Genomic DNA, 19,795 nt, shown 5'->3' with positions numbered 1-19,795 from the left:
ATGGAAAGAAACAAATCCATCAGGTTGCAGAAAAGTTATTATATCATGTCAGAAAACTAACAAAAGAAATTTCAGAAGATAAGAAGATATTGGGGCCCAAGAATCCTTATCCTCAAAAATCATATAAATAGTGATTAAACCCTTCATGGCAAATATCTACGTCCATATGATCATTTGACATATATTTGTATCTGCATAAAACTAATCATTTTTATTAGACTTTTCTGTCTGATTGAAGAGTTTGAAAAAATGTTAGCTATTTTTCGCAAGGAATTTGCTTACCCTCCTGAGGAGCTGAATAGTCTAGCTTCTCACAAATCTTCTAAGAAGCCTAAACTTCCTGATGAAACCCTGAATGAGTTCCTTTCTCATCACCCTCATAACACTTTTTCCATGAGCTTTGGCAATGCTGCTGTTCTTGCTTATGTTCGCCCTGAAAGCCCCTATTTAGTTCATCAAAGGTAAGTTTACATGGAAATTGCTGATATGAAGACCAATAGTTTACACTACTTGCATGATCAGTAGTTTCTTTTGGGGTTAAATTTGCAGGTTATTTTGAGGATTTGATGATATATACTGTGTCTTCCTGGGGAGCTTGAACAGTCTTTATACGCTGAATAGGCAATATGGTCTGTCGAAAGGGAGCAATGAGGCCATGTTTGTGATTGAAGCATATAGGACCCTGAGGGATAGGGGTCCATACCCTGCTGATCGGGTTGTTAAGGATCTTGATGGAAGCTTTGCTTTTCCTATCTATGACAGCAAGGCTGGAACTGTCTTTGCTGCACCGGTAAGTCATTATTCCCAGCATCAGAATTGAACTATCAGGACAATAGAATTGACTTATTGGAATTACATTTTTTATTTTCCAGGGTGCTGATGGTGGGTTAAGCTATTCTGGGGAATTGCAGCTGATGGCTCAGTTGTCATATCTGATGATTTGGAGGTCATCAAAGAAGGCTGTGCCAAATCCTTTGCTCCTTTCCCAACAGGTACTTGACAGGTGCTTTTTTCTAGTGGAATTGGTTCATAAAATGATGATGTTATGAATCTGATACAAATGTTGATTTGTGGGGAATTTTCAGGATTCATGTTCCATAGCGAGGGAGGCCTGATGAGCTTTGAACATCCAATGAACAAAATCAGAGCAATGCCAAGAATAGACAGTGAAGGAGTGATTTGTGGAGCTAATTTCCAGGTTGATGTCTACACAAGAGTTAACAGCATTCCACGTGTGGGAAGTGAAACAAATTGGACTCACTGGGATTCACATTAATAAACATACCTTACCAAAACAAGGTTGCTTTGAAATTTGTTCTCCGGACATGATCAAAGCTGAAACAAACACTAGGATTTCTTCTGGTTTTTGTTTTTTTTTTTCGACGTCCTTGAATTTTTTGTACTTTTCTTGTTATGTTTTCTTTTGGGATTGTAAATAATAACCAAATGAATAAGGATTATTATTCTGCTTCGCTTATAATATTGTCAATTGTCTTTTAATTTAAAGTATAGTTAAACTTGGATTTTAATTTAAAATTCAATATTTATAATTTTTTTATGGTCTCTTTTGTAAATAATGATGATGATGATGATGATGATGATGATTCTTAAAAAAAATTTAATAATGAAATAGAGCTCATGGGCAAAACTTATTTCAATTTGTAATTATCTACCCAAAATCTAAATCAAATGTATTTTAATCCAATCTCTAGGATAGTGGGCCCACATGAAGTCCCTATTAGCCATTATATATTTAGCATCGTTTTTAATTTAGATATTGATTACTGGCCTTACCTGTGCAATGGCACAAATTTTTTATATTATAATAATTAGGATTATCTATAAAATTGTTTATGCCAATAAAGAAAAGAAAAAAAAAACTAAAATTTTTGAGTTACAAAAGCAAAAATAAAATACTTAACAACATTCAAATTCAAATCCCCTCCTTCAAATTGTAGTTTTGATAAACAAATTAATGAATTTTTTGTAAATTATTAGAAGGTATTTGGTTTAGGAGAATTAAAATTTTTTTTTTGAAATTTTACTTGTGGATATTTGATTTCTACATTTGATTTATTGGTATTCAATTCCTAGAGAAAATCTTAAATTATCAACAATACCTAAAATCCTATGAAAAAAAAAAAAAAAACCTCTCATTGTGGTATTTTAAGATTTAAAAAAAAATACTTTTATACCAAAATTTTCTAAATAAAAAATATTTTTTTTCTATTTCCCCTTTTAAAAATTAATGTATAGTAAAGAAATTTAAAATTTTTTAAACCAACATTGTAATTGTGATTATTTACTATGCTTTTTGAAAAAAAAAAATTTATTTAACAACATTAAATGATAAACTAATTAATGCACTGAAAAATCAATTATTGCATTTCTATTCAAGGAAATATAGTAATTGCTAATGATAAGCCAATTAATGATATTATAACCTATTAATGATAAGTTAATTAATGTACTGAGAAGTCAATTATTGCCTTTTCATTTAAAAAAAAAATGCAATAATTGTCAATGATAAACCAATTAATGACATTATAAACCATTAATGATAAGTTAATTAATGTGCTAAGAAGGCAATTATCGCGTGGAAACTTAATAATTGCCAATGATAAGCCAATTAATGACAATATAACCCATTAATGATAAGTCAATTAATAAGGTGAGAAATCAATTATTGATTTTTATTCAAGGAAACACAATAATTGTTTCTTATAATTTTTTTGAAATATGTAAAAAATTCAATTACTATGTTTCTTTGAAGATAAATGTAATAATGATCATTGTAATTTATTTAAAAAATCAATTATTACATTTCATTGAAAATAAATGCTATAATTATTCATTGTAATTTTTTAAAACAATTAATTACTATGTTGATTTGATCATAAACGCAATAATTATATATTGTAATTTTATTAAAATAATCAATTATGACTTTTTTTTAAGATCAATGCATTATTTGTCAATTATTTTTATATGATAAATTATTGTCTTTATTATATAGTGAAAGACATTATAATACAAACGCATGTTTAAGTAATTCTAGATGCCTCCAACAAAACACATAAATCTAAAAATAAGATATCATAAAACTTCATACTTTTTCATAATCATATTTTTTTAAAGATTATAATTTTCTTCGAAATTTAAAATTTCACGAATCAAACGCTTCATTAAAAGTATAATTTCATAAGCATGATTAAAAGATTGTTATATTTTTATAATTATTTTGTAATTTTCTTAATATATTATATGTGGCATGTAAAATCTAAAAACTTTACCCAGATGAAATAATTTCTCTGAAAAATCACTTTCTTTCTTTCTTTTTCAAATATTAGGAAATATGATTAAAATAAAAATGTAATATAATAATAATTGTTTAAGAAATTAAAAAAAAAAAAAAGGACTGCTTGACCTGTTGACCACCGGCATTAATACTCTCTTTCAGTCCTCAATCGCTCTCCCTCTCTGTTATTCTGATTTCTAGCAATGCCCGACCCTGACTCGAAACCCGACCCGGAAACCAACACCCCGATAATGCCTATGAATTCGACGAAGACGACGCTGTTGAAGAAGATGAAGAAGAAGACGACGAATACGAACACGACGTCTCGTTGGAACCCGCCACGCCCCGAGCGGTGAAGCTGAAAATGGACGCTCTAGTGCGACGTTTGTTAATCGGGCCCATTTCAATCCACGTCCACGACGTGATCATCAAAGGGAACACGAAGACCAAAGGTTACATAATCGAAGCCGAAGCGTCAGAAGCTTTGAAGAAAACCACCACGAGTCAGGAGCTGTTGTGAGAATCGAACGCGGTCAATTGGCGGCTGAAATCGCTCGGACTATATGATTCGTTATGATCACGCTCGATTCAGGCCCGCCGGCGATCCCCGGAAGCGCCAATGTCATTATTGAGGTTCAGGAAGCTGCGAATCGGTTATCGGGAGAGATTGGAGCTTATACGAAAGCTGAGGTAAATATGCTTTGTAAAAATTTAGGTTTTTTATTCACTGAATAATTAAATTATTCTTATTGTGAAGAAATTAATGTAATTAATTTGATGTTGGATACGAAGGCCATAAAATTATTAAAATTTGTTTCTTTTTTAGGAAAAAAAAAGTGCTTAGCATTGCATTTTAATTGGGATTAAAAAAAAAATCCAATTTTAGGTCTTCTGAATTTGGTGTTGAGCTATGTTAAGAGATTGATTCTTAATTTCTGATTCAATCCTCTCGTAAAAATTCTCCTTTTACATATGCTTAATCTTCAGTTTTATCTTTAGCCATTCTAGTATGGGAATTCTTAGCTAGCTTTCGTGTGCAGAAGGTTGTGAATAGGATTGGAATATGTTATGAAATATGGATATAATGCTTTAATTCTGTAATTTCTGTGAATTATGATTGTATGATGTTTTTGCAGGCTAAGTCTTCCTTAGTGGAAGGATCAATCAAGTACAAGAATTTGTTAGGGTATGGGGATCTTTGGGATGGTTCAATTGCATATGGTTTTGACCACTCTGCGGAGGTAAGTGCTGGTGTATATTTGCCCAGATTGAAAGCATTGGTAGCTTCTGCGACAGCTCATCCATTCTTGTTGACCCAAAGATTGGATGAACTTTTCTTCTTACAAAGAGCTACCCAATCTCCAGCTTCCAACCCCCAAATTAATTTCTTTAGGCTGTCCATGGCTAAATGATTTATATTTTTAGGTATGGAGTGGACGCATGCAAAGTAAACTGAAATTCTTGACAGAGAAAACTTGGCAAAGCCTGCATTCTCAATAAGAAAATGGGAATAATTTTCTCTCAGTTTTATTACACGTTTTGAATAGGAAACAAAGCACATAGGCAATAACTGTTACGGTAGGAAACAAAGGAAATTCTAAAGTTGATGAAGATGATTCAGGCAAACTGAGAAGAACACTGGTGGTCAGGACGGGTGGAATTTACTATTTTACTTCAATCTCAGAGTGAGCAATTGCCATTTCTAATCCTCGTGCTGAAAATGTATCTAGGAAAAGATAAGATGAGAAAAAAATGAATTAGAATTGTATATAATAATAATAATAATAATAATGATAATAATAATAATAAAAATAATATAAAATCTTATTTCTAGCTTAGCGCATGGTTCTTCAAAATCATGGTGAGGATCAGGACCTCTCACGTTATTTCAAAATGTGCCTTAGCCATTACGTTTTGAATTTCAACAAAATACTTTTAGGAATTGTCATAAAGAACTTGATGAATACTTTCTTGAAAAGGAATTCAATCCAAACAGACCCCAGTCCTAAATGAAATATAATCCACAAAGCATGAATCATGCTAGTCATCTTCATAACCATAAAAATGCCAGGTAAGTGCATCAAACCAAACTTCCTTTTCACACTAACGGCATGCATTCAGTGGGAACAAAATCTTTATTGATGGTGCCGAAAAGCGGGAAAATATGAAGTAGAAAACAATAAAACTTAAAAGAAAATGCATAAAGGTCATCTTTGTGCAGAAAAAAACTGAAATTCAGTTAGACCTTAGAATTGGTCGTGCACTCAAGTCAAATGTTGATGGTGTTAATGATGTACTTGATTCATACAAATTTGGAAAGCGAGACAAAAATCAATATTTGACTTGAGTGCAAGGACCAATTGAAGATTTTGACCAAAATTGTTCATCCTCATCGAAAATCTCACAAACCTTGTTAACTTCAACAAGAAGGGCAGAATCATATCAAACTTGAAAAGAACATGCCACAAGAAAGTTCCAAACATCAAAGTGTTTGAGCTGCTGCTGCTGCTACCAAATAATCATAACAAATAATCCTTGGTGTGCGGGAAAGATCTCTAAGAAAACTGGAAAGGCCAAGCATTACTACGAACAGGCAACTACCGTTTCTTAATGTAGGCCTCCAACAGAGACTTGGCATTTGGATGGTCCCACTCCACCATTTCCCACCACTCCTTTGGATATGCTCGAATTGTTGTAAGAAAACGAGGAGGAGATGGTTGGCCATCATCTTGTGAGTGAAGATTTAGAGGTATCCTCTGTAATTTTGGACAATTTATTAATTCAATCCCCTCAATAGAATCACAAACCATTACTCCATTTGCACCACAAATGCTCTTCAATTTTGGCAGATTCCTCAATTTCAATGTCTTTAATCTTGGAAGAGTAAGTTTGATGGCACTTGTTCCTTCTTCCACCAATTCTGATTCTGATGCTATAATTTCTGCCATATCCCCACATTCCTCAACACATAAACTATCCAAAATTTGAAGGTTCTGAAACACCCAATTGGACGAGAACAACTTTTTTATTTTTTTACAATTAATTATCACAATCCGAGAAAGAGATGAAAAATTGTTATGTGGCACCGGGATAAACCACGAGAACAATGGCTTTTCTTCACAGATACCAACAGTGCAGTTGACAATATTCAATTCCTCAACATCAGATAGGAGCTTAATATCACCTGTACAGATGTTACGACGACCAGTTAATTCAATGGCTTTTTCCAACCCATATGCAACATCCGACAATGGATCACCCACATAAATGTAGTATCGACTAGGTGTTTTTCTTCGAGCATGCAAAGCTTGAACATAACTGCTCAACTCCTTCAAGTCATCAAAACTCCCTTGAAAGAATTCCAACTTCCTCAATCCACCGATTTCCTGTCCTCTCACGAATATTCTATGATAAACTCCGTTTAAGTCCAAGTGTTGAAGGGATGTGAAATTTGCCAATATTCCATCGGCCATCTCTGTTATTTTCGTGTAACTCAAATCAAGATGTTTGAGATTTACCAATCTTTCCATCCCATGAGGGATATCCTTGATATATGTTCCTCCAAGGTCTAACTTCTTTAAAGCTTGAAGTTTTGAAAAAGATGGCAGCTTTTTTAAAACTGCACACGAATGAAGCAATAACGTAGTGAGAGTTTCCAAATTAGAGATGGAATTTGGTAAACTCCTAATTGAAGTATGAGAAAGATCAAGAATTTTGAGTCCATGCATTTGCTCAAAGAAACAATCTGGAATACTCTCTATAGCGCATTTGGGCAACAATAATGTTGTGAGCCTTTGACATTTTAGGGGTGGCATTTGGGATGGAATTTGTAATGCCCTATTCTCCATCAATGAAGCCTTCTCCAAATCTTCATTCCAATATTGTACATCCGGTATCTCTTTCAATTGCATGCCAGCTCTCACCAAGAATCGTGGTCTTACACTTGTGATGCGTAATGCCATATCCCTTACAACGTCATGAAGCTTCACTCGACCTCTATATACATTAGCATTTTCTATCAAACAACTGTTTTTGAGTTTATTCAGTATGGCATGCCCCTTGTCAATCTCTATTTGTATGCTATCCATTTCTTCTACAAGCCCTTCCGCAATCCAAAGATTTATAAGCTCATTTGAATCAATTTCCCAATCTTCAGGATATAATGCACAGCAGAGGAAGCAATGCTTCACTTTTTCATCTTGTAAACGATCATAACTGAACTGAAGTTGTTGAAATACCATATCTTCCATCTCATTCACACTTTTTACATGTCTATTTAATTCATGGAGTGCATTTCTCCACTCATGAACGTCATGTACACCCTTCATGCTGCTTGCTATTGTAACAATAGCCAAGGGCAAACCAGCACATTTTGAAGCAACTAATTCCACAAAGGGTACTACATCTGGATGATTGGAAACACCTTGGCCTACTTTTTCCCAAAACAACCTCAATGCATCTGGTTTTGAAAGAGTAGGCACTCTAACTTCTCGACAACCAAAATAGCAACACACATCTAATAACCGAGTTGTTAGCAATAATTTACTGCCATTACAAGGCTCGGGGATGCCTACTTCTTCAAGAGAAAATTTGTCCCATAGATCATCTAGTATTAACACATACTTCCCTTTACGAGCCAACATTTCATGTATCATCCCAGCTCTTATTGTTTTATCTTCATCTTCATCAAGGGTTACTTTCATTGCACCTGCAATCCTATTTTGCAGTTTAATGATGTTCATCTCCTTTGATACAGTGATCCATATCACAATGTCAAACTTTTCAGTCTCTTCCAAAAGTTGGTTGTGTATGAGCTTCACGATGGTTGTTTTACCTATTCCTCCCATTCCACAAACTCCAATCTTTTGAACATCAGCACCCATCAAGTAGGCCCAAATTTTTTCCATACAAATCTTTGCTGCTCCACCGAATAAATTTGTCGTCGATAGAGTTTGTCCAATCCACCCAGAGTTATCAACTACCAAACCGTCGTGGAACTTACCCTCTTGAAGAAGTTCATCCACTTCTTGCATCTTCTTCAAAACATCTCCTTTGAGGAACCCACGTGAGGCAAAACTACTTTGTTCAATTTTTTGTTCAAGGTCTTGGATTTCGACGCTTAATCTTTCAACATTTCTGAACCATAACTCAACTTCTTTCTTTAGTTTCTTTCTGGGATGCAGCTCTGTGCTCATTCTTGACTTCGTATCCTCTTTTAGAGTATTTAGCCCCTCCAGTTTTCTCTTTAGGTCATTCATTTTCTCATCAAGGTTTGTTGGAGTGTCCCAAAATTCAACAATCTTACTAAGGAAAAAATCCATCGTTGTAAGTCCCTACGAACATTAGAACAACTACGTATATCATAAACCATTTTGACGAACTTTTATAACTCTAACCATGTAAATGTATAGATGGAGTAAATCTCTAAAGAACATATTTTAATGAGACAATTGGCTATTAAAGATGTGAATCAATATTATATATTGCTTTGATCCCTATGGAGATGGTGTCTTCCCAGTTTCAAATACTATTATAGCAATCATGTATATTTTTTCCTATAATCGTTTCCAAGTGCTTAAAGGTTGGTTCATGAATCTATTACTTTATGGTCTTGCCCATTTCTTCATTTCAAAGGTAATAATGCTTTCTTCAACTTATATCACCAAAACACAGCTCTCAAGAATTAAAAAGTTAGAGCCTTGTCCTTGAAACCCAACAAATCAGTTATCAAGGCTATTACTATTTCTATTACTATTACTATTACCAGAACCTAAAGCTGAAGTGATTAATTTCAAAGAAGATTTTAAGTTTTTTTTTTTTTTTATGTGATTGCTTGATCATAAGATCCATTTTTCTAAAGAATAACAAAATTAACAAAGTTGAAATGAAAATTTTAAACAAATAATTAAAATAAGCCAATATCAGTAGTGAAAAAGGAAAAGAAACAGCATAAATGAAACAAAAAAGAGCAAACAAAATCATGAAAAGCATGAAAAAGAAATAAAGTACCGTAAATTAAATTACCTAGCTACCTTGAGTTAAGCTTCTAGACTGGTTGTTGTTTCTGCAAAACCTTGAATAGAAATGAACGAAATTTATGAGTAATTGTTACGGGTACGGTGTTACTTGCATGATGGGTTCCACAGGTTTGATTACAAATAGCTATCAACGTTGATTTTTTTGGCTTAATAGCTAGTTTCACACGACAACGGGTGGAATTCACGACCAATGACAAAAAACTTTAATAGACTTTTTGCTGTAAACGATACAATACTAATCCGTCATTTGATGTCAGTTAACCAATCATCAATTGTCACATCATTTGAAAATATTATCAGAGATTTTTTCTTTATGCCTCTTTACATATCCTATTCTCATTTTTTTAATATAATTATTTTTACAAAATATCAAACTTTTGAGCTCAATTTTCCACTTCCAATTCTTTGGTGGAAAAAAACAAATAAAAAAGAAAAAGTAATTTGCAATCCTTCCCATCTGATGATTAGTTTCCCAGCAACCAATCATAACATGATAAAATAAGAAGAACGGGAAAGGGAAAGGTTTACTAAATTAATACGATACAGAACACAATTCCACCAACTCTTGTTGTCTTAACTCTTGATTGTAAAAATTCATAGTATTAACATTATTCGGAAAAATCAAATAAAATTTGACAAATTCGTCATCACCACTAGTACTTTTTCCGGTTTCAAAAACTTGGCCTACTTGTTTAGTTAAGTCCCTGCATAAAATATGGCATTGCTTAGATTAAGTATGATTTCCAATTCTAAACTACATCATGTTGACGCTTTTGAAACACATTCTCCATTTTCTTATTACTACTTATCAAAAACATATTTTCATCATGTAATAGTCAACATTCATAAGAGAAATTTCCACATACATGAAATTTTTTAAGGTTGCACCCATTTTAACACAATGAAGAATCTGAATTTGGATAGTGATACAGAGGTATGCCTAGTTTGTTGATAAGAAATCTAGACTCCTGTAAGAAAAAAAATGAAATTTATACATAAATTTTCAGCTATAACTTATTGTAACAGCAATTTTAAAAGTAGAAATAGACTTTAAATTAAGAACCCCTTTCAATAAATTTCCACCAATTTCAGTTCAAACTGCATATGACATTGGCTTTTCAGTCCTCAATCCTGCCTCATGGCAATTGCTTGATCAAAATATTCATGCATCTTGAGCTTTAAGAGACTAAAAAACTCAAGCATCTGAATAATAAGTTACTAACCCAAGTCAACAATCAGTGTCGAGTCAAGTCAACATCCTAGTAAAGTTAAATATTTTATGAACAAAGCATGAAATTTCTCACAATTTATAAGAATAAAAAAGAAACAGAGTATAGTAATTAAAATTACCTGATACTTATTCAAGGCAGTGACGAAAAGGCCTAGCTAAAAGGAAGAAGCAAATGCAATTCCCTTGCCAGCAGTAGAACCATGCTAGAAGAGGTGTAAAACTGAGGAGCAAAGAAAATGGAAAGTGCGAAGAAATACCAAGAAGAAAGAGGGAATGTACCAAGGAAGGTTCAAATCAGAAGAAGACAAATGACCAATATATTTGTAATTCAACTTCATGGAAGCTCAAGTCATGAGGTATGGGGAGGGAGTAAACAGAAATTCATGGCAGAGAAAATTTGACAAAGCCAGCTTCCAATGGTTAAATCTCCTTTATTGATTTGGATAGCTTCATTTTCACCTAGCAATACCATAGTAAGATTTTACTTTTTTTTTTCGATTCACAAATTTGAGGGAAAAAAATGAAATAATTGAGAGACTGAAACGATCCACCAGCAACACAAAAAAAGATCAAATTATTTCTTGCTTAAGATGATTCAGAACAGAATTGAATCCAAACACAAATAAGAAAAATCTTGAGACAGTTATTATGTGCAAGTGTATAGAAGAACAAGAATTGGTGGAGACTAATTAGTGAGCTTTTGTGGACTTAAAGTAAACAAATCTTTATCAGACATCAACTGCGGTACAATCAATCAAGGTTTACACAGTGGTTAGAGCAATGTTCTGTTCATGTTCAGTTTGCTGATCCAGATTAATGCATTTCAATAGAACTCTTTTTCCCAACTTTTCCTTTAACTAATGTTACACCTACTGCTAGAAACCTTCTCTAGATTTTTTTTTTTGCAGCTTGTAACTCTTTCAATTCCATTACCATCGTTTTACTCACTCCTCCCCTAACTCCAATCCTCCATCAACTATGCCCAAATTTTGTTCCTAAGGGTCTTTGCAACTTCACCAATTAATTTTGAAATTAAATATCATTACTTCAAAAACATAAGTTTGACCCAAGGAAATACAATCAAACAACTTTGCAGCAGAACTAAGGGTAAAAAGAATCTGGCTGACAATCAAATAGAGAGCATTTAGTTTTCGAAGATTAATACCGAGAAATTCTTAACATGTTTTTGTAACAGACATCAAACAAAGTACATAGCCAATAAATATTACACTAGAAAACAGAAGTAATTCTAAAGTTGGTGAAGATGATTTGAGCTAACTGAGAGGAACACTGGTGTTCAGCAGACGAGTGAAATTTACTATTCTACTTTACTTCAATCCCAGAGTGAGCATTTGCCACTTCTAATCCTGGAGCAGGTTATGTACCTAGGAAAAGATAAGAACACAAAAAACATTAATTAGAATTATATATAATGACAATATAAAGCAAAAAAGAAAACATTAATCCTGAAGTATGTTTTTGAAGAAATTATATCTAGCTTAATGCATAGTTCTTCAAAATCACGGTGAAAATCAAGACAACGTTTCATCTTTATTTCAAAATGTGCTTTACTTGTTTATATGAATGTCAACAAAGCATTATCTGTAATGATTTTGAATTTGAACAAAGCATTTTAAGGAATTGCCATAAATAACTTGATGAAAACTTTTGTGAAAAAAAGAATTAGTTTTATCAAGATGATTCAGAAAAGAACCAGTCCAAATATGAGCAATTGAAGAATTTGACCTAAATTTATTCATCCTTACCTAAATTCTCACGAATCTTGTAAACATCAACAAGAAGGGAAGAAACATATCAGACTTGAAAAGAACATGCATCAAGGGAGTTACAAACACCAAACTGTGTGAGCTGTTGCTATTGCTGCTGCTGCCATATAATCAAAACAAATAATCCTTGGTGTGCTGAAAGATCTCTAAGAAAACTGGAAAGGTCAAGCATGAGATTAACATATAAGAAAGAGAAAATAGAAAAGGATAAAGAAAAAAGAAAGAATGAAAAGGAAATGTTAGAAATAAGCTACCATTGTGGTCGGGCATTTGATCAAAGAAAAAAGTGACCGCTGTGGTGGTCAAGCATATCAACGAACATGCAACTACATGTCAAATGTAGGGATCCAACAAAGACTCGGCATTTGGATGGTTCCACTCCACCGATTCCCACCACTCCTTTGGATATGCTTCAATAATTGTAAGATAAGGAGAAGGAGATGGTTGGCCATCATCTTGCAACGGAAGATTCAGAGCTATCCTCTTTAATTTTGGACACTCACGAATAACAATCTCCTCAATAGTATCACAAACCACTACTCCATTTGCACCACAAATGCTCTTCAATTTTGGTAGATCCCACAATTCCAATTTCTTTAATCTTGGAAGAGTAAGTTTGATAGCAACTCCATTTCCTTCTCCCTCCAATTCTGATTCTGATGCTATTATTTCTTCCATATCGCAGCGATCCTCAACACGTAAAGTATTCAAATTTTGGAGGTTGTGCAGCACCCAGTTGGACGAGAAAAAATTCTTTATTTTTTTACAATTAATTATCACAATCCGAGAAAGAAATGAAAAATTATTACGTGGCACTGGGATAAACCACAAGAAAAATGACTCTTCTTCACACAAATCCACAGTGCATTCCACAATAGTCAAAACCTCAACATCAGATAGGATCTTAATACCATTTGTACAGATCATGTCACAACCTTTTAATTCAATGTATTTTTTCGAATTATTGTCTAAATCATCCCATGCTAATCGATCACCCACTAAAATGAAGTATTGACGAGGCCATCTTTCTCGAGCATGCAAAGCTTGGGCATAACTGTTCCACTCATTCCAGTCAAACAAACACCCTTCAAAGATTTCCAACTTCCTCATTAATCCACCTATTTCCTCTTTGCTCACGAATAATTTATAATCAAATCCAAGTATTGATAAGTGCTGAAGGGATGTGAAGTTTGCCAACATTCCATCGGCCATCTCTGTTATTTTCGTGTAACTGAAATCAAGATATTTGAGATTTACCAACCTTTCCATCTCATGAGGTATATCCTTGATTTTTGTTCCTCTAAGGTCTAACTTCCTTAAAGCTTGAAGTTTTGAAAAAGATGGCACCTTCTCTAATTGTTCACACCAACCAAGCAATAATGTAGTGAGAGTTTCCAAATTCGAGATGGAATTTGGTAAACTCCTAGTAAGATTTTCAGAAAGATGAAGAACCTTAAGTCCATGCATTTGCTCAAAGAAACACTCCGGAATGCTCTCTATCTTGCATCGGCGCATCAATAATGTTGTGAGCTTTTGACATTTTGGGGGAGGCATTTGGGATGGAATTCGTAATTCCAAATTACACATCAATGAAGCTTTCTCCAAATCTTCGTTCCAATCTCGCACATAGGTATCCTTTTCAATAGCATGCCAGCTCTCACCAAGATTCGTGGTCTTACACTTGTGATGCGTAATGCCATGTCCCTTACAACATCATGCAGCTTCACTTGACCTTTATCTATATTACTGTTTTCTATCATATAACTTTCTATCAAACAACTGTTTTTGAGTTTATTCAGTATGGTATGCCCCTTGGCAATCTCTGTTTGTATGCTATCCATGTCTTCCACAAGCCCTTCAGCAATCCACAGATTTATAAGCTTATCTGTATTTATTTCCCAATCTTCAGGATATAATGCACAGCAGAGGAAGCAATGCTTCACTTTTTCGTCTTGTAAACGATCATAGCTGAACTGAAGTTGTTGAAATACCCTCTCTTCCATCCCATTCACACTTTTCACTTGTCTGTTTAATTCAAAGAGTGCATTCCTCCACTCATGAATGTCACGTACACCCTTCATACTGCTTGCTATTGTAACAATAGCCGAAGGCAAACCGGCACATTCTTCAACAACAGATTTCACAAGGGGTAATAGATCTAGATGATTCAAAACATCTCGACCTACTTTTTCCGTGAACAACCTCCATGCATATGGTTTTGAAAGAGTCGGCACTCTAACTTCTCGGCAATCCAAATAGTGACACACATCTAATAACCGAGTTGTTACCAATAATTTGCTCCCATTAGAAGGCTCGGGGATGCCTACTTCTTCAAGAGAAAGTTTGTCCCACACATCATCTAGGATTAACACATACTTCCCTTTACGAGCCAACATTTCGTACATCATCCCTGCTCTTATTGTTTCATCTTCATCTTCGTGAAGGGTTACATTCATTGCACGTGCAATCTTATTTTGTAGTTTAATGATGTTCATCTTCTTTGATACAGTGATCCAGATCACAATGTCAAAATTTTCAGTCTCTTTCAATAGCTGGTTGTGTACGAGCTTCATGATAGTTGTTTTCCCTATTCCTCCCATCCCCCAAACTCCAATCTTTTGAATGTCATCATTCATCAAGTAGGCCCAAATTTCTTCCATACAAGTTTTTGCAGCTCCACCGAATAAAGTTGTGGTTGATAGAGCTTGTCCAATCCACCCAGGGTTGTTAACTACCAAACCGTCGCGAAACTTACACCGTTGGAAAAGTTCATCAACTTCTTGTATCTTCTTCAAAACATCTCCTTTGAGGAATCCACGTGAGACAAAACAACTTTCTCCAATTTTTTTTTCAAGGTCTTGGATTTTGCTGTTTATTGTTTCAACATTCCCGAGCCATAACTCAACTTCTTTCTTTAGTTTTTTTCTCGGATGCATCTCTGTGCTCGTTCTTGACTCTGTGTCTCCTTTTAGAGCATTTAGTTCCACCTGTTTTCTGTTTAGGTCTTTCATTTTCTCATCAAGCTTTGTTGGAGTGTCCCACGATTCATCAAATTTAGCAAGGAGAAAATCCATGGCTGTAAAGTCCCTACATAAAGAAGAACAAGTATGTATATCATAAACCATTTTGATGGATTTATAGGCATAACCATGTAAATATATAGATGCAGTAAATTTCTAAGAAGAATTTCTTTCTTGGAAAATTTTGGTTATTAATGATGTAAATCAATATTATATGTTGCTTTAACCCCTCTGGAGATGGTTTCTTTCAAAAGCTTTGCAGCCTCTACGTTGTTGTCAATTAATGCTACTATCCCAAATTATAATAATTAAAACACACCTCTCAAGAGCTAAAGGTTACTTACATGTAAGGCTTGGGATTGTCAAATGTTATGTAATTTGCTTTATTCTTTGCCTTATTCACTTAATGAAGGAAATTGATGAGATCAATCAAACTATGAAGAATTAATAATATAAGAATTACCAAACAATAGTTAGGTAGGACCCGAAAATATATAAAAGACCCAATTGGAGTGAGGTCAAACCTAAGCTTATTAGGTTTTATACATTTTCAATGGAATAATCACAAACATTTATATATACATACTTTTATTAAGCTAAACTTTCCTTAAGTTAGAAATTTTTTTATTAAATTAAATATTGAAAGATTGAAATTTGTTGAAAAAAATGACAGAGATGATACTTAATAGGATAAAAGGGTGAAATAAATTGTTGCTTGGTTGCTTCCATCATTCCATCTTTTGGGCGTATGTCAAATGTTTTTTTGTTGCTTGTTGACGATCCAATATGATAATATGGTGAAAAAAGAATATTTTCTTTTGGGATGAGAGGGAGAGTATATAATTAAAGTGAATATGGTAGAAATTTTAATTTTTTTATTTAATTTGCTTCTAAAAATTAAAAAATGATGTGGCAAAACCTTAAATATTCGTAAAAATAATAGAGATATACACTATTTTCTAAGTAGTGAAAAAAATCCCCTCTCTTTCATGTTTATTTCAAATAAAAATATCAATTTTTTATTATTTTCTTATTAATCATATTGAAGTGTTATTAAAGTAAGTTCTTAAGTAATTAATTTTTATTAAATTAAACATTAGCTACTTTTTATTTTTGAAATATATAAAAAAATCATTGAATAATAAAAAGTAAATTCAAACATAAAATTGAATCAAACCCACTTATAATGAAACTTAAACCTATAACTTGAAGGTTCTCAGACCTTTCTTTGCCACTAAGTCAAGTTCTCAGCAAATATCAATTACTTTTAATCGGTATTTGTTGTTAACATTGAAATTAATATGAATTGAGAAAAGATGATATAGTAAAATCTTAACCATCGATGCTCTCCCTTTTTCATGTTTATTATTTTAAATTAAAATATTGAGTCATTTTTATTTGTTTTCCTATTAAAAAATATTAAAGTAAACTTTCCCTAATTAATAAATTTTTATTAGATTAAACATTGACTAATTTTAGTCTATATTCTTTTTATTAATATTGAAATTAATATGTTATAACTTGTTAGCTTGCTTATTGTGGTAACTAATCTATTAACATTGAGAGTTGAGACCCTAATATGTGCCGTTAATCATACGTTTTATTAAGACTAAAAATGAAAAATTGATAAATCATATATATAAATAAACCTAATATTAACTAAAATGGAAAGAAATTTTATATGAAATTTAGTAAACAACTGTAATAGCACAAAAAGTCAATTAATTATTTATCCAAGTTATTAGTACAAAACATGCTAAATCAAAAATTAATATTGCAAATCAACTGGAGCTCACAATAAAAAAAAAAGGAAGAAATCTAGAATCAAATTAAAATAAATTATAACATCTATTTTGTAACTTGAAGACTATTAAAGAAACAATCAATCAAATATTTTTTGAATGATGCCTTAAGTTTGAAAAAAATGCCAAGCTGATAGCATCTTTGGTAATTCTTTTGCAATTGCTAAATGTTCTTTTGATATCCTCCTTAATCCATTTCAAAACCTCATGAGTAGAGCGATTTTTATATGAAGCATATAAAGAATCAAAATCTAACTATCAAGAATTATTTTACTCCTAATCAAGACAAATAATTACTCCTTTGGACTTTTATAATAGTCTATAATTTCTTAACATCAACTCTCTATATACTTGGACTAAGACCACTTGTATATAAAATCAAATTGCTATAGATTTTTATATAAAGCACATATTGTATTTCATAATATAAAAAGTAATACATAAATCGAATTGCAAAAAATCACTAAAACCTCATATATGAATCCCAAAAAATTTAAGCAAATAAAATATTGCACCGTACAAAACAAAATATGCATGCAAAGACGCAATCATAAGATCATTTGAATATGCAAAACAATATATCAACAAAAAATGGGTTGTAAAAATTTTTCGATACAAACTCAAACCTAAAAGCTTCATTGATCTCTAAAATTAACATCTAATTTATAATTGTAGTTGACCGGCAAATTAACTATAAAATTTTGAAAATTTTGAATTTTAAATATGAAAAGTTGACCATGAATTAAAAGAAGAATTACTTATGAAAGGAAATAATAATAGATTGCAAAGAATAATCTCATCACATGATTTAATTTGACATAAAATCAAGTATGATTGTAGATAGTTTATTAAGCCTTTTGACAAATAAGGAAAAATATTATTATTTAATATAATTTAAGTTAAACTCTTAATCATAGAAGACTATAAAATATCACATAAATATAAAAAGGTATGTAATTAAATTGAAAATTTAAAAGAAAAGAAATATAATTACTTATTTGAAATATTTTTTTAATTTAAATCAAATTAAATAAAAATTAAATGGAGGACACATGGCTATTTTTTAAGATCATTCCTATGTCAATTATATAAACTATCCACATTGGACAATTTCTTTTTTTTTTTTACCAAAAGCTTTGAATTTTATATATTTATATAAGATGTGTAGTTTAAATCAATATTCTCTTAAATTTAAATAAATAAAGTTTGTCATCGACTCATTGTGGTTTACTTCATTTTCTTTGAAATAAAAGAAAAAGATATTTTTTCTCAATTTAAAATAAACAGGTCATTATCCATAAATGAATAAAAATCATGAGATAAATAAAGAAATCATGCAAAAATAAATTCAAATGAATTCATAATTTTAGTTTTACAAAGCAATCATTGTTGTCTAGGGCTTTCTTAATATGTGATTAACCTCACTTGAATATTCAAGTTAAATATTATCTGGAATAATCACACAACACGCACATGATTTTCATTATTTTTTTTCTTTTTAGCACACATTTTTTAATAAATTTCCATTTTTCAATGTTTTATCAAGATTGTAGTTAAGTTAAGGTATGTCAATAATTTTCTTTTGATTTAATTTAGTCTTCATTATTATTGTTTATTTAATTCTTTTTTTTTCTTGTCTCACATTTATAAAACATGGTCATCAAGATTACAACTTAGTAAGGGCATGTTAATAATTTTAAGGATTTAATTTCTTATTCTTTTATTTTTAATTAAATTTCTTTTGACGCATATTAATCATTCTCATTTTTTAGAGTTTTAATCAAGATCATAAATTATTAAAAGTATGTCAATATATTTTTTATGATTTAATTTCATAAACTAGTCTTAGCCAATGAATTTTACCGCCACTAAATGTTAATAATGTATATTAGCATAACATGGGACAAAATCTAATTAATTAATTTGCATGTCTTACTACTTTCAAGATTTTCAAGGCCTATTGAATATTATTTTCATGAATGCATGAATATTGCATTCATTTTTTGGGGGTTTTGATGTTTTGTTGTGATTTGTGTTTTTTATTCTATTATTTATTTTTAGTTATTTTGATGTGAGATGTATGTTTTTCTCATTTTTTATTTTTATTTATTTTATATAAATAAATCAAAATCAAAATCTTTGACAAAAAAAAATCTAATAGTCATTATATCAAGATTTTGTTCTTTTTGATTAATTTCATCTCTTTTTAGCTCAATAACATTGTTTATCATATATTTTGAAATTTGTCAAGTTTTTAAAAGTTTTAATTTCTTTGTGACTTGATATCTTTAATATAGATATATATATATATATATATACTTTATATATACATGGATAATAATAGTAATTTATTAATATTAATTTATGTATCTGCATGTATACTTAAATAGATAAATCTAGTCGATATAAATAATATCAAATTTGTAAAATATAATTGATCTTATTTTTTGTATGAGACTCAAATTAAAGTCAAGAGTTAAAGTTTGTAAACACAGAAAATATCCAATTATTTAAAGATATTTAACACTTTTTGTAAGTAAAAGTTAAATTGATTCTGAAAATTGAATTATCAAATATATTGGAAAACTTTAATCATTGAAAATTAAATTAAAGACACCT

The 19,795-nt window shown here is 31.6% G+C and overlaps 3 protein-coding genes, 1 long non-coding RNA gene and 1 pseudogene across 6 annotated transcripts; 2 read left to right on the top strand and 3 right to left on the bottom strand.

Annotated features, from left to right (window-relative positions):
- Window positions 1-213: 213 nt before the first annotated feature.
- Window positions 214-1,457, top strand: LOC149519211 (stem-specific protein TSJT1-like; annotated as a pseudogene). Its single transcript, XR_016341613.1, has 4 exons — window positions 214-461; window positions 550-790; window positions 873-992; window positions 1,086-1,457. The product of XR_016341613.1 is annotated as a stem-specific protein TSJT1-like (transcript).
- Window positions 1,458-3,497: 2,040 nt separating this feature from the next.
- LOC149519210 (uncharacterized) lies at window positions 3,498-4,710 on the top strand. The gene is made up of 2 exons (XM_089759722.1): window positions 3,498-3,988; window positions 4,435-4,710. Exons 1-2 carry the CDS (start codon window positions 3,872-3,874, stop codon window positions 4,708-4,710), a joined length of 393 nt encoding a protein of 130 aa, XP_089615848.1. The 5' UTR covers window positions 3,498-3,871.
- A 1,185-nt stretch (window positions 4,711-5,895) lies between these two features.
- LOC111276511 (disease resistance protein At4g27190-like) lies at window positions 5,896-9,653 on the bottom strand. Its single transcript, XM_089759721.1, has 2 exons — window positions 9,323-9,653; window positions 5,896-8,631 (listed from the first exon to the last, which is right to left on the bottom strand). Exon 2 carries the CDS (start codon window positions 8,617-8,619, stop codon window positions 5,896-5,898), a length of 2,724 nt encoding a protein of 907 aa, XP_089615847.1. The 5' UTR covers window positions 8,620-8,631; window positions 9,323-9,653.
- A 581-nt stretch (window positions 9,654-10,234) lies between these two features.
- LOC149519209 (uncharacterized) lies at window positions 10,235-13,035 on the bottom strand. 2 transcript variants are annotated; one of them, XR_016341611.1, is made up of 4 exons: window positions 12,609-13,035; window positions 12,334-12,509; window positions 11,797-11,952; window positions 10,235-11,026 (listed from the first exon to the last, which is right to left on the bottom strand). It is a non-coding gene; the product is annotated as an uncharacterized LOC149519209 (long non-coding RNA). The 2 variants fall into 2 exon arrangements; XR_016341610.1 differs by lacking the exon at window positions 10,235-11,026 and having other exon boundaries at window positions 11,643-11,952.
- Window positions 13,036-13,940: 905 nt separating this feature from the next.
- LOC149519208 (disease resistance protein At4g27190-like) lies at window positions 13,941-15,428 on the bottom strand. Its single transcript, XM_089760230.1, has one exon. The coding sequence runs from the start codon at window positions 15,426-15,428 to the stop codon at window positions 13,941-13,943; it is 1,488 nt and encodes a 495-aa protein (XP_089616356.1).
- Between the last annotated feature and the right edge of the window lie 4,367 nt (window positions 15,429-19,795).

Source organism: Durio zibethinus, chromosome 4, assembly GCF_047325235.1.
Source record: "Durio zibethinus cultivar Kanyao isolate XHJ-2024 chromosome 4, ASM4732523v1, whole genome shotgun sequence".
In the NCBI taxonomy this organism is placed as follows: Eukaryota; Viridiplantae; Streptophyta; class Magnoliopsida; order Malvales; family Malvaceae; genus Durio; species Durio zibethinus.
This window is presented reverse-complemented; position numbering and strand designations above follow the sequence as displayed.